This window comes from Pongo pygmaeus, chromosome 5 (genome assembly GCF_028885625.2).
Source record: "Pongo pygmaeus isolate AG05252 chromosome 5, NHGRI_mPonPyg2-v2.0_pri, whole genome shotgun sequence".
Classification (NCBI taxonomy): domain Eukaryota; kingdom Metazoa; phylum Chordata; class Mammalia; order Primates; family Hominidae; genus Pongo; species Pongo pygmaeus.
In genome coordinates this window covers 77,198,894-77,214,303 of record NC_072378.2, presented here as the reverse complement: position 1 = coordinate 77,214,303, position 15,410 = coordinate 77,198,894, and the positions used below count along the sequence as shown (strand labels likewise).

General features: G+C 37.7%; 1 protein-coding gene across 3 annotated transcripts in view; it reads right to left on the bottom strand.

The window, feature by feature from the left end:
* The window catches only part of MEI4 (meiotic double-stranded break formation protein 4), a 251,855-nt gene that overhangs the window by 164,441 nt on the left and 72,004 nt on the right, over positions 1–15,410 (bottom strand). For all 3 annotated transcript variants that reach the window (XM_054492957.2, XM_054492956.1, XM_054492959.2), the window contains exon 3: positions 9,197–9,732. In XM_054492957.2, coding sequence (XP_054348932.1) covers positions 9,197–9,732 — 536 coding nt within the window. The remainder of the gene's footprint in view (positions 1–9,196; positions 9,733–15,410) is intronic.

The following is a 15,410-nucleotide window of genomic DNA, read 5'->3' as shown; positions in this document are numbered from 1 at the left end:
TATTTTGTTTGTTTGTTTGTTTAAATTTAAGTTTTTGGTCCATCTTGAGTTGATTTAATGAGTAGGGAGTCCTCTCCCCATTGCTTGTTTTTGTCTAATTTGTCAAACATCGGATGGCTGGAGGTGTGGAGCATTATTTCTAAGCTCTTTATTCTATTCCATTGGTTTATGTGTCTGTTTGTATACCAGCACCTTGCTGTTTTGTTTACTGTAGCCCTGCAGTGTGGTTCACAGGTAATGTGATGCCTCCAGCTTTGTTGATTTTGCTTAAAATTGCCTTGGGTATTTGGGCTCTTTTTTGGTTCTGTGTAACTTTTAAAATATTTTTTTGTGAAGAATGTGATTGGTATTTTGACAGGAATAGCATTGAATGTATAAACTGCTTTGGGCAGTATAGAAATTTAAGTATTTTTTCCTGTCCATGAGCATGGGATGTTTTCCATTTGTTTGTGTCATCTATGATTTGTTTGAGCAACGTTTCTCATTGTAAACTTTGTATTAGGGCTCCAATCTCAATCCTTGTTATTGGCCTATTCAGGCTTTAAATTTCTTCATGGTTGAATCTTGGTAGGTTGTATATGTTAGGAATTTATATAATTCTTCTAGGTTTTCCAATTTATTGGCATATAGTTGTTCACAGTAGCTGCTAATGATACTTTGAATTTCTGAGGTATTGGTTGTAATGTCTCTCCTTTTTTGTCTTTGATTATATTTACTTGGGTCTTCTCTCTTTACTCTTAGTCTAGCTAAAGGTTTGTTGATTTTGTTTATCCCAGGTGCTCTCTTGGTGCTCTACCCCATTGTGGCCAAGCTGGTACCCAGGCTGCAAGATAAAGACCCCTTTACTCTTCTGTCTCCTTTTCTCAAGCAGAAGTAGTCTCTCCCCAAAGTTACCACAGCTGGGAATGTGCTGGGTCACACCTGAAGCCAACATGGCTCTGGGTCTCACCCAAGGCCTGTGGTAAATACTGCCTGGCTACCAATACTAATTATTCAGGGCCCAAAGGCTGTTTATTCAGCACATGATAAATTCTGCCAGGACTGGGCCCTTCCCTTCAAGGCAATGGGTTCCCTTCTGGCCCATGGTGTGTTTAGAAATGCCATCCAGGAGCTAGGGTCTGGGATGGGGGCCTTAGGAGTCTGCCTGTTGCCTTATTCTACTGTGGATGGGCTGGAATCCAAGTTGCAAAACAAAGTCCTCTTCCCCTCCACCTTCCTCAAGCAGATGGAAGGGGTCTTGGAGGTACAATCTGTACTGCCTGGGGTTGGTGGAGGGGTGACACAAGCACTTCCTTGGTTTTCTCAGTCGGTTCTCACTAGGTTCCATGCACTCCAAGTTCCCTGGCTCGAAGCCCAACACAGCACCAGGACTTGTGCAGGAATTGCAGTCCTTGTGGTCTAGGTTGCCTTTCATGTTTATTTAGAACCCCAGAACACTTTAGCCCATGGTGGCAGGACTTGCCAAAACTCAGGTTCCAATTGCTAGGATGGATGATTTGCCTCTGGACAGGCCTAGTATAAATGTTCCCTCTATGGGCACAAGCTGAGTTCTGCCCCCTGTTGCTTCCCACTGACAGGACAGCACTAAGCTGCAAAGCAAAGTCCCACAATCAGTACGTTCTCTCTACCCCAAACACACAGATCATCTTTGTGTGCCATACGGCCGCTGCCAGGGAATAGGGAAGGGGTGGTGTAGGCAATTCAAGACAGATTTTCTTGCCCTCTTCCATGCCTCTTTCCTTAATGTAATGTTAAAATCAGGTACTATTATAGCTCACCTGATTTTTTATTCTTATGAAGGTCCTTTCCTGTGTGGACGGTTGTTCAATTTAGTGTTCCTGTGGAGGCAAAGGGGGTACAGCAATTGCTAGAGGCTTGTATTCGGGTATCTTGCTCTGCCTCCTTTGATAGTTTTATTTTTATGTACACACAAGCAAAACCATAGAACTTATATTTAATTAGAAACTAAGATGACAAGGCTGTATATGCAATTATAAAGTTTCCAAGACTGTTGTTTATAGCCAATAAAAAAGAACAAGAAACAGGTGATCCTATATTGTACTGCAGAACAGGACTTTTCTTTCTCCTTTTGCTGTCTGTAATTTTTTTTTTTTTTTTTTTTTTTTTTTTTTTTTGAGATGGAGTCTTGCTCTGTCACCCAGGCGGGAGTGCAGTGGCACGATCTCAACTCACTGCAACCTCTACCTCCCAGGTTCAAGCGATTCTCCTGCCTCATTCTCCCAAGTAGCTGGGACTACAGGTGCGTGCCACCATGTCTGGCTAATTTTTGCATTTTCAGTAGAGACGGGGATTTGCCATGTTGGCCAGGCTGGTCTCGAACTCCTGACCTCAGGTGATCTACCCGCCTCAGCCTCCCAAAGTGCTGAGGTTACAGGCGTGAGCCACCGTGCCCAGCCCTATAAACATACATTTTTACACATAATATAATTCAGCAATTTAACCAAACCAATGTAAATATTGTCTTTATGAAATTTAGAGAAATGGCACTAAGGTCTTTCATTACCAATGAATATTTTCTTTAACCCATTAACAAAAGTCAGTTTATTTCTTTTGCACTTAGGAAAAAAAAATCTAGAAAACTGTAAAAATTAGTGATGGAAATATGACATAATATCAAGAGGAAAATATTCGGCATCATATACCTGAACATGAGACCTAGGTCTTCTACTACTGGTTAAGTACTTCCAGTGAGTCCATTAACCTGCCTGAACTCAATTTTCTCATCTATAAACTGAAGATAGTAATAACAACCATGACACAGAGTTGTTGTCTGAACAGATAATAAGTTCCACGTGAAAGTACTTTATAAACTATAAAGCATAATAGGAAGACTGCTATTATTTTAATAAGGGGTATTTAAATGTATGGTATACTTTGAAAGTAAATTGAAAAAAGTTCTGTTCTTTCTCTTCCTCCTTCCTCTGCATGAGCAATGAAAGTTAAACACTGCTTTGAAAATTCAGAAAATGTTTGATTTATATACTGATGCAGTGATCAAAAGAAGTATTAAGATTTTAGTTTATGATACAACTGTTTCAGTAAGTGCTTATCTAATTAAAGTAAAATTGCAGGAACATTAACCCAGATTTTTCCGTGTGTGTGTGTGTGTGTGTGTGTGTGTGTGTGTGTGTGACAGTTTCTTGCTCTGTGGCCCAAGCTAGAGTGCTCCTCATGTGATCTGTTCTCACTGCAATCTCTGCCTCCTGCGCTCAAGCAATCCTCCCACCTCAGACTCATGAGTAGCTGGGACTACAGGTGTGCAAGACCACGCCTGGCTAATTTTTTTTTGTACTTTTTGTAGAGACAGGGTCTCACCATGTTGCCCCGGATGGTCTCAAACTCCTGGGCTCAAGTGATCTGCCTGCCTCGGCCTCCCAAAGTACTGGGAATACAGGGGTGAGCCACCATGCCTGACTTATTTATTTATTTATTTATTTATTTATTTATTATTTATTTATTTATTCATTCATTTATTGAGCGAGTCTCGCTCAGTCACCAGGCTGGAGTGCAGTGGTGCAATCTCGGCTCACTGTCACCTCTGCTTCCCGGGTTCAAGCGATTCTCCTGCCTCAGCTTCCCAAGTGGCTGGGACTACAGGTGCACACCACCATGCCCAGCTAATTTTTGTATTTTTAGTAGAGACGGGGTTTCACAATGTTGGCCAGGATAATCTCTGTCTCTTGACCTCATAATCCGCCTGCCTAGGCCTCCCAAAGTGCTGGGATTACAGGTGTGAGCCACCGCGCCCAGCCGTTTGTTTAATATAGCTATGCGCAAGGATGAAATGACCCTTAACCTTAGACTTCCTTTATATTTCCCAAGGAATATTCTCAAAGCAGACTGGTTAAGTAATTTAAGTAACTGGTTAATAGACATGAACATAAAAAATCTCAAACCAGAGGATAATGCTGTTGGAAAGTTAGCACAGGAAGAAAAGCCTGTGTTATTACTAAAACAATGTCCTAACTTGCAGCAGAGAAACATACAACAAATACTGCTACCTGAGCAGAATTAAATTAAAAAGCCAACATATTTTACTGGTCAATACAATTACAGCATGAATAAGTTTCAAGATACAACTAAGGGATACATACTAGAAAAAAAAACTGATTTCGACCTGGCACGGTGGCTCACGCCTGTAATCCCAGCACCTCGGGAGGCTGAGGTGGGAGGATCACGAGGTCAGGAGATGGAGATCATCCTGGCTAACACAGTGAAACCCTGTCACTACTAAAAATACAAAAAAATTAGCCGGGCGTGGTGGCGGGCACCTGTAGTCCCAGCTACTCAGGAGGCTGAGGCAGAAGAATGGCGTGAACCCAGGAGGCAGAGCTTGCAGTGAGCCGAGATTGCACCACTGCACTAAAGCCTGGGCAACAGAGAGAGACTCTGTCTCAAAAAAAAAAAAAAAAATCTGATTTCATGATCCATCATCTTCAGATTTATCCATAAACTGACTGAAATGATCTAAGCAAAAATTACTGTGATTGAAGCAAAAATGACAGTATTAGAGGGAATCACCGACTTCAAAATTCTATATCAGAGATGCAACATAGCACAGCTTTATAGGAAGGGACCAGTGGAAAGAGTAATTAAAACCACGACATTCAAATAGTTAAATTTAAAAGGACTTTCCATAATTGAAACAGAAAGAAAAATATCCACCATGCCCTACTAAGCTCATTGGTTAACTGGAAGCTGTAGCTGTGGAAAATAGTGACACAAAGTGATAATATACAACTTCCTAATATATATGGAGGTGTTTCAGGAATGTCATGGTGTTAATAAGAGCTGCTGCTTAGAAAATCAGCTGATGGTCCCCTTCCTGTGTCCATGTGTTCTCATTGTTCAATTCCCACCTATGAGTGAGAACATGTGGTGTTTGGTTTTTTGGTCCTTGCAATACTTTGCTGAGAATGATGGTTTCCAGCTTCATCCATGTCCCTACAAAGGACATGAACTCATCATTTTTTATGGCTGCATAATATTCCATGGTGTATATGTGCCACATTTTCTTAATCCAGTCTATCATTGTTGGACATTTGGGTTGGTTCCAAGTCTTTGCTATTGTGAATAGTGCTGCAATAAACATACGTGTGCATGTGTCTTTATAGCAGCATGATTTATAATCCTTTGGGTATATACCCAGTAATGGGATGGCTGGGTCAAATGGAATTTCTAGTTCTAGATCCCTGAGGAATCGCCACACTGACTTCCACAATGGTTGAACTAGTTCACACCGGGGACTGTTGTGGGGTGGAGGGAGGGGAGAGGGACAGCATTAGGAGATATACCTAATGCTAAATGACCAGTTAATAGGTGCAGCACACCAACATGGCACATGTATACATATGTAACAAACCTGCACATTGTGCACATGTACCCTAAAACTTAAAGTATAATAATAATAAAATTTTTTAAAAAAGAAAATCAGCTGATAGTATTTAAGTTTATGAGGGTATATGAAATATAAGTTGTCACTTCTTCTCATTATCTTATTTTCAATTCAAAAAAATACCTCACGTTGCTGCTACAACGAACTCAACATTGTCTTGGGCACAGTGGAGAAAATAAGATATAATCACTTCCTCAAGAGAAAAGTAACAAAAAGAAACATTTATTAAGTTTTTATATGATGTCAGATATTATGCTAAGTATTTAGCCCTATGAAGTGGTCACATTTATTACCTACATTTTACAGATGTAGAACCTGGAGGTTAGTTAACTTGTCTAAGGTCATAGCTATTGAGTAAAAACTTCAGAATTCTAATTCAAGCTATTGATCTCTGTGCTAAAAATAATTGAAAACTTGTTCATTTAAGATTCTTATTTTTTGATGTAGACATTTATCCTTATAAATGTCCTTATTACTACTTTTGCTGCATCTCATAGGTTTTGGTAAATTGTGTTTTCATTTTTGTTTGTCTTGAGATACTTTTGAATTTCCCTTTGATTTCTTCTTTGACACAAAGTTTGTTCAAAATTGTATTGTTTAGTTTCTACATACTTGTAAATTTTACCATCTTACATATTGTTGTTGAATTCTAATTTCATTATATTGTGGTCAGAAAGAAACATCTAGAAAGCTTTTGAACTTCTAAAATGGTTAAGACACGTTTTGTGACCTAAAATTTGATTTATCCTGGAGAACATTCTGTGTGCACTTGAGAAGAATGTGTATTCTTTTGCTGTTAAGTGGAAAGTTCTGTATATGTCAATTAAATCCATTTACTCTACAGTGTTGTTCAAGTCAGCTGTTTCTTTGTTGATTTTTCTGTCTGGATGTTCCATCCAGTATTGTAATTGAGGTATTAAAGTCCACTATAAAGAATAAACTAAGCCCAAAATAAGCAGAAAAAAGAGAATAATAAAGACTGGAGCAAAAAAAATAAACACTGGACAACGAAACAGTTTAAAAATTAAAAAAAAAGCGTTTGCTTTTTGCAAAGATAATTGACAAACCCTTAGCTAGAGTAAGAAAAGAAAAAGAAGACAAAATCAGAAATCAAAAAGGAGATATTATAATGGATGTTTTAGACATAAAATGGATCATAAGGGAAATATTATGAACAATTATATGCGAAAAATCTGGATGACTTATAAGAAATGGATAAATTCCTAAAAACATGTAACTTACGAAAACTGAATCAGAAAGAAACAGAAAGCCTGAAAAGACCAGTAACAAATAAGGGGATTGAATCAGCAATCAAAAGTCTCCCAGCAGGCCGGGTGCGGTGGCTCACAGCTGTAATCCCAGCACTTTGGGAGGCCGAGGTGGGCAGATCACGAGGTCAAGAAATCGAGATCACCCTGGCCAACATGATTAAACCCCATCTCTACTAAAAATACAAAAATTAGCTGGGCATGGTGGCATGCACCTGTAGTCCCAGTTACTAGGGAGGCTGAGGCAGGAGAATCGCCTGAACCCAGGAAGTGGAGGTTGCAGTGAGCCGAGATTGTGCCACTGCACTCCAGCCTGGTGACAGAGTGAGACTCCATCTAAAAAAAAAAAAAAAAAAGTCTCCCAACAAATAATCTGATGACTACACAGGTGAATCCTACCAAACATTCAAAGAGGAATTAAGAACAATCTTTCTTAAACTGTTCCTGAAAATAAAAATGGCCACTTCCAAACACATTTTATGAGGTCAGGATTACCTTGACACCAAAACCAGGAAGACTCTACAAGAAATGAAAACTAGAGTTTTCATTTCAAACTTGTGATGGTATAGGTGGATGTATAGATGAAGTATATATTTCCTATGTCACTTGCCATCGTGCCAGCCATTGCTGAACAGTTGGTCAACAGTAGAAGAACAAGTGAATGAATGGCTTTCTTGCAGGGGTAATTGCTGCAGTTGGAACCTGAGTTTTGGCAAGTCCTGCCACCATGGACTAAACTATTCTGGGGTTCTAAATAAACATGAAGGGCAACCTAGACCACAAGGACTACAATTTCTGCACAAGTCCTGGTGCTGTGCTGGGCTCAGAGCCAGGGAACTTGGTGTGCATGGAACATAGTGAGATACCAGCTGAGGCAACCAAGGAAGTGTTTATGTCACCCCTCCACAAACCCCAGGCAGCACAGCTTGCACCTCCAAGACTCTGTCCATCTGCTTGAGGAAGGTGGAGGAAAGAGAAAAGAGGACTTTCATTCACAAGTTTATGTGTAGTTTATTCTACACATTATCCTCCTTCCACACAATTCCCAAGGCTACTCTTGTGTAGGTTTGAGTTATATCAACCTCCAATACATATATGAAGGCAAAGACTAGACTGGAAAAATATTTGCATCATTCAGTACCTCTGATATGGAATATAAATGCCAGTATCTTCAAGGTTCCAAGTTACATATAGACTGCTTAAAGTAGTTTTTAAAAAGAAAGCAAAAGTATAAAAAGAAGTTTAAAAAATATGAAGTATTTAAGATATTTTCATGGTTTAGAAATGGATTTTATATCTCAGATACAACTATGGCAAATCTGATATTTAATTCCTGATTGACCATGTCCAAAAGAAAAAGATTTCCATTTTCCAGACAGAAAATTCAATATCTTCCACAAATGCCAAAAGCTTACTCATAAAGTTTTTAAAATATCGATCAAATCATACCTTAATAGAGAAGGAAAGAACAGCTGTACATGAAACAAATTGGTTTATCAGTGCAAATTTTATAAAAATTTTGAAAACTCAGATAAAGCCTCCACTGTATAAAAACTCTAAATGTTAGATCATAGCACTGAGGCAAATATTTAACAATGATGTATCCAAAGAAACAAGGTCCAATAACCTTTTTCCTACAATGAAATATAGTAAATAAGTTAGACACACCTTTTAGTTTCTTCTATTATATTTTTGGTAGTCAATTAAAGAGGATTAAAATGTGAAGCCATTTGAAATTTCCCAGAAAAAGGATCAGATATTAAAGAAGGCAGAAATAATATGAAAAAGAAATTCTCTACCATGTCTCAAGAGCCAAACAACAAAACAACTAAACAACTTCAGGTTATCTCAATGTCACTTGTTAAAAAAGAATCCCTGAGTAAATCTTTCTAAGCCATGTTAAATAAATAAATCAGGAAAAAAACATAATAAAGCTTTATATTATGTGCTCCTTAGCCAATTTATTCAATTCACCTACATCTGCAGAGTGTCCATGGGGCATTTGCCACTTACAAGGGAAAGGCCAAAAGAAGAGAAAAATATTCTTCAACCCCAAGGCATTTGCTAGTCAATGCCAGAAAAAGAGCAAATTCAATACAGTACAGATAATCCATCATGAGAAATTTAACACTCACAGATGTTAAGTTTGGAAAACCTTATTTGTTAGTGGTTTTCTCAAAAGTTTTGAGACTTTTTGAACAATAGGAAATAGAAACAGAAAAGGGAAAACATAAGAAGAAAAGAATCCAAGGGTGCTGATAATAAAACAGAGAAAGTAATTCGAGAAGAACAAGCTTGAAGCAAAGGCATCTATGCAGAAAACTATGCTGTAGCAATCAGAGGCTAGAGGTGGAGACATCATGACAGATAAGAGCTGCAGACAGCTGCAGAAAAAGACCCAATAAGGGACTCTTTGAGCCACAAGGCTAAGGGACAACAACAGACATTACCCAAAGAGATGTTCACTAAAATTACTAGCATTTTAGGAATAAAAGAGGGATTTATTACTCACCTGATTTATATGATTATTTCCTAAAATAGCATGTAGTAGGGTTTTCTCAAATTCTTCCAACTTCTTGGAACACTTTTTAAGAATATGACTAGATAAGTTATAGTCACTGATCAGACTAGCTAAAGTACCAACAGCTTCTGTCCAAAATCTTGAAAAAGGAAGTTTGGGATTACGGTAAAAAGTGATCAGGCCATCCAGCAATTGAAAAACAGAATCAGAGACTGTGGAAGAGTCTTTTTCAAAGTGGGTTAAGTCTCTTTTAAGATTACCTGATTCTGTCAAGTTCTTTAATTCAAGTAGATATTGCAAGAATTGCATGTGAGAAGACAAAGGATTTTGCAGGATAGCACAAGGTCTTTTCACAAGAGGCAGTGGTGGAAAGTGAGTGGGGGTACAGCTTTCCACAAAGTGCTGGGACAGGTCTGAGGATTCAGTTCTCTGCTCATTTGACAAATCACATCCAGAATCTTCCATCGAAGTTAATGTACTTTCAGAACTCTTAGGTTCCTGAGCCTCCAACTGGGAGGAAACATATCCTGAAAAATAAAGGAATAGAAGGATTATCTTCATGCAGCTGAAATTTCTTCATGTAAAACTAGCCATTGATACTTATCTTAAAATAAGAAATGAAGTATATAAATACACATTAAGCATTTAACAAGCAGTAGTGTAAAAACTGAATAAAGAAAAAACTGTGAAAGAAATTGTAGAGATTGTAAAAAAAAAAGGTCTTTATCTTCATGGGTAGAAAGGTGATTCATTCATGTATTTTCAGGTCATTATCTCTCATTCAATTACAATGCCATGAATGAAAGACGCAGAAGAGAAAGCCACAAGACCCGAAGGAGGTCACAGTCTGGTAGTGAATCCAATAGGTAACTACAAAGCAATAAGGTGTACCCAGACATAGAGATATACTGAGGGAACTATACAATCAGGAGGGCCATTGAACAGCCTACCTTGTTAGATTAGTGTATCCTGGAAGAGGTCATGATGTAGGAGTTCAAAGTTAAAGTTAGGAGAAGACAGAAGGCAAGAGAATTCCATACACCTAAGGGGTAAGTGTAAATGCACAAATACAACAGGAAAAATAACAGCATTTGTGTATATAAGGACTCTCAAGTAATTTGATGTTGCTTCCACAGAAAGTATAAGGTAAGAGACTAAGATAAATAATGTAGAGGCCAGATCATAAAAGATAATACAAGACATGTTAAGAACCTTACAATTCATCCTGTAAAGTGTAGAGTGAATTTCCAACTTGAATAATATAAGACTCCTTTGGAAAAATTATGCACAAACACACAAAAAATATCTGATATACAAATATAAATATATACAGATATCTACATATCTCTGTATATGTATATCATATATATGTGTGTATATATATGTGTATATATATGTATATACATGTGTATGTACCTGTGTATGTACATATGTGTGTGTATGTGGTATAGATCCATGAAACTATGTCTATAACTTCTAGAATTTCCTCATCTTGGCTGAAAAATACTGCACTTAAAGCTAAATCTAATTACTCTTGGTCACTCTTTGACAGACATGCCATCATAAACACAAACAAAGTTGTGGTTGTTTTTAAAATGATTATCAGTAAAATGCATAAACCAAATTGAAAAGTTCTCATTGAATATTCTAAAGCACATACATATCCATGAAACTAAGTATGAGAAATATAGCTGTCAGCAGTGGGAACAGGAATGAGGCACTGAAAGTTGTAAGGCAGAAAAATGAAATGGTCTTATTTTAATTTCATCATTCTGTTGGCTACAGGAAGGCCTTATTTGAAGAGAACATGATAAAACATTGAGAGATCAACTGAAAAGCACCTCTATTAATCCCAACATTGGGTGAAGAGTGAAATGAACTAAACAGCTGCAGTGGAAGAGAAAGAAAAGGACTGACTGGGAAAATAAACACAAAATATCAACATGTAATCTGGAGACCAGCTTACTGACTGAATATGGGCAATGAAATGGAAGTACGAATAAATGCATTCCACGGTTCTGACTTAGGTGACAAGGTAGATTATGGTGTTACCAACTGAAATAGTAAAAATATAGAAGAAATGGCTTAGAAGAGACTATAAAAAGTTCAGGTTTAGTCATATAAATTCTGAGGCAACTGGAGAAAATCTAGTCAGAGATGATCCTTTAGAAACTGGTCACATAAGCCTAAGACTAGGGAGAAGGTCTAGACTGAAAATGCGTTTTAGGAGTTATCAGTGTGTAGACAGTAGAAACTATAAAAATGGTTACAATCATTCAGAGAGAGTATGGGCAGTGAGTAAACAAAGGAACAAAAAAGGTACCCTGAATAGGATCAGTATTTGAAGGCTGGATAGAGATATAACAGTCATTAAGAACATAGAGAAGGAACAATTTAAAAGGTACAAGAAAAAATGATTGTGTCATAAAAGTAAAGGAAACAGTTTCAAGAAGAGTTACATACACAAAGCAAAAAAGTCCACCAAAACAACAGGTTGAAAAAATATCTGTTGGAATTGCTAATTTAAAAAAACAAACAAACAAAAAAACACCAGTTACCTCATTCATAGCAGCTTTATCCAGAGCAGTTTTGATCGATTAGACAGGGTGGCAGACAGAGAACTTATTGCAATGGACTAAAGAGTGAGTGAGAATAAAGTAAGTGAAGACTGGAAGTGAAGAAAGTAAGTGAAGACTGGAAGTAAGTGAAGAAAGTAAGTGAAGGACACTTCTGAGGACTTAGATCAGGAAAGCATAAAATGGATAGCAACCGTAGACAAATGTGGCATGACAAATTGAGTGAAATGAGCAATTAAAAACAAAGAAAAAAACACAATGGATAAGCAGAGGTTGGAAATATGAGAAAAGAATGGCAGGTGAGACATGGCCCTGGAGAAGATAGGAGACTGAGTCAAGCACCCAGTGGATGGGCTGGGGTCTGTAATGCCAAAGTGAACACTTTTCTCTAAGCTGAAGGAAAGAGAATGAAAAAGTATAGGGTTGTACAGAACTACTACTGGCATACAGAAAGTTAAAGGAGATTTCACCTGACAGTAATATTTTCTTAAAGTTTGAGAAAGGAGGACAGTGGTTGAACAGTGCACAAAAAGAATGGTAAATGTGACATCTTCTACATTCTCCACCATATGGTTCGTAAATCTAATTTGCTGCTCTTGTCCTTCAGGAAAAACGGAAGCTGATGAAGTAGAATTGGAGGATTGAGCTTTAACTCAGAATTCATTCATTTAACAAGTGTCTACTATAACCATCAAAAATGTGCAGATATGTGCTTGCTAATCATCACTTCAACTTCTATATGCCATGCTTAAAAGGAGATAATTAAAAGGAGACAATGATAATGCAGGAAGTTCAAAAAGTAGTGGTAACCAGAAAAATGATCTATCAGCAAACGTTAAACTGCATGTGGCTATTTCTTTTTTTTTTTTTTGTGAGACGGAGTCTTGCTCTGTTGCCAAGCTGGAGTGCAGTGGCACGATCTTGGCTCACGGAACCTCTACCTCCTGGGTTCAAGTGATTCTCCTGCCTCAGCCTCCCAAGTAGCTGGGACTACAGGCACACGCCACCACACCCAGCTAATTTTTGTATTTTTAGTACAGACAGGGTTTCACCATGTTGGCCAGGATGATCTCGATCTCTTGACCCTGTGATCCGCCCGCCTTGGACTCCCAAAGTGCTGGGATTACAGGCATGAGCCACGATGCCTGTCCTATTTCTATATTAACACAGTCAGACGGAGTGATCACTTTAAGTGAATAGACACTGAAAATGACTTCTCAAGACATCGACTTCATTCTTCACATAAATAAAGGGGAAATACGGACTGCAGTAATCTAGAAAATTATACTTCTATTTCATGGAAGTTAAAGTAATTTAAAAAACAGAACAATTGCATTAATCTTAAAGGTAAGCTTAACTTCATGTGTAATTATTTCAAGAAAAACTCAGAAAATGAATTCTATCAATGGATAAATTGGGAAGAAAAAAGGTGATTGCTAGTTTTTCTCTTTACTTCTCACTGCCATGCCTTTTGGCAAGCCACATCCATTCCATCTCATCCCCTTCAGGCATGACAAGTACAAATTTGACAGAATACCTCTACCAATGTATGCTATGGGGACAGGAATACACAAAATTGACCACCTTTCTTACGGGCTGCTTTATTTCTATACCATCAGAAAAATGTCATGAGAGCATATGTTAGAAATGCTAATATGGAAAACCACAAAGAAGAATCTCCTTTCAGTGATCTAAAGGAATGCTTTAATGTCACAACAGAGAACTATGCTGGGATTTTACACAATATGGCTCCCAGTGTTAAAGTCAAAGTATCAAGCTGAATAAAAGAACCTTATATTCATATTTTATTATACAAACTAGCTTCATCAAATAATTCAACTGATATTCACAAAAACCCTGGAAAGATATGTTATTTTGATCTCTAATTTGCCAATTAGGAAACAAAGCTCAGCTTGATTAAGAGAACTGAGAAAAAGCCACACAGTGAACAAGTGAAATCATTACATTCCAAGTCCAATCACCTTCCAATGACAGCAAAGAGGCTGTGTGCTCTATTCCAGCTTCTGTACATTTCTATTATAGTGTTCATTGATTTCTAAATGTTATCCACTTGTTTATGAGTTCCTTAAGGCCAGAGGCCCTGTCTCTTGTCATCCTTATGATCTTTTCACTAAACAATAGAATCATCTGTAACAGACACCTCATCAGGGGAAATGCTTAGAGCTGCAACTTACTGTGGGCTATAACAGATCTTCTCTCATCTTTAATATTTATAATGAACCATGATCAACTCCTTGGAAAATTGTATCAAACAACAACAATTACATAGATAACCTAGAAAGATGAGATAGAAGGACAGAAATAGAAACAGAGAGAAGGAGAAGGCGGGGGGTGGGGGCGGAGAGAGAGGAATACAAAGAGGGAGAGAAAGAGAGAGAGGGAGGGAGGGAGGGAGAGACAGAGAGAGAGAGAGAGAGAAACCAAAAGAATATGGCTATTGCAATAATTATTTAAAGTCAGCCAAAAAAAAGCCAATAATATGCTTTTCCATAGCATCTACCATTAATAACTTTTGTAACTCATAACCAATTTAGTTCTGCTCCTATCTGTCCTCAACAATGAAAACTCTGACAACTACAAACAGCATTTACACTGGAAACAAATGCTTCCATATTGGAAACCACTCACTCCCTAATAAGGTAAATAATAGTGGGCAGCTGTGACTATAGTATGTGTCCTTAGAAGAGAAAAAACATAAATAGGAAAAAAAGTTTTCTTAGAAAAGATTAAACATTTTCAATATTAGTATTAATGGGTTATAATATCTGATAATAGTCATAAATATTTATTCATAAAGATAAGATTTTTAAGTATCCATTCTTGTTTGAGTAATATACAGCATGGACATAGACTAATATATCCTTGTCCCTTTAAATGGGTCTTTCATAACTACAACCAGATTCTATTCTTTGCTTGTTTCTTTTGTTGAGTTAGACCTCAAAGCATGGCTCACAAAGCATCGTGCCCAAAGGAGAGAAAAGATAATGAAGCCATGCTGGTGCCGCTTTCTGTAATTCCTGTTTTTCCAGGAGACACTAAGGTAAAGCAAAAGTCAAATAAGGTTTCTTCCTTCATTTATTATTGTGCAGATAAGCTTGGGGTAATGTCTGTCCAATTTATTGCACCTATCTGTTTGTCATTAGATTTAATAGAGGTAAAATACACACACACACACACACACACACACACACACACACACAATTCCAGCATAGTTTGACACATATTGTTTCATGTTTTTTATTATTACATAATTATGGAGATCAGAAATCTAAATTATGCTAAAGTATGCAATCATAACCAAAAGTACATGAAATATCAATTGAACGTTATAATAAACACCCAGCATATGGGAGTCCGAGGTGGGCAGACCACGAGGTCAAGAGTTCAAGACCAGCCTGGCCAACATGGTAAAACCCTGTCTCTACTAAAAACACAAAAGTTAGCCGGGTATGGTGATGTGTGCCTGTAATCTCAGCTACTCGGGAGGCTGAGGCAGAAGAACTGATTGAACATGGGAGGTGGAGGTTTCAGTAAACTGAGATCATGCCACTGCACTCCAGCCTGGGCGACAGAGTGAGACTTTGTCTTAGAAAAAAAAAGTATGAATA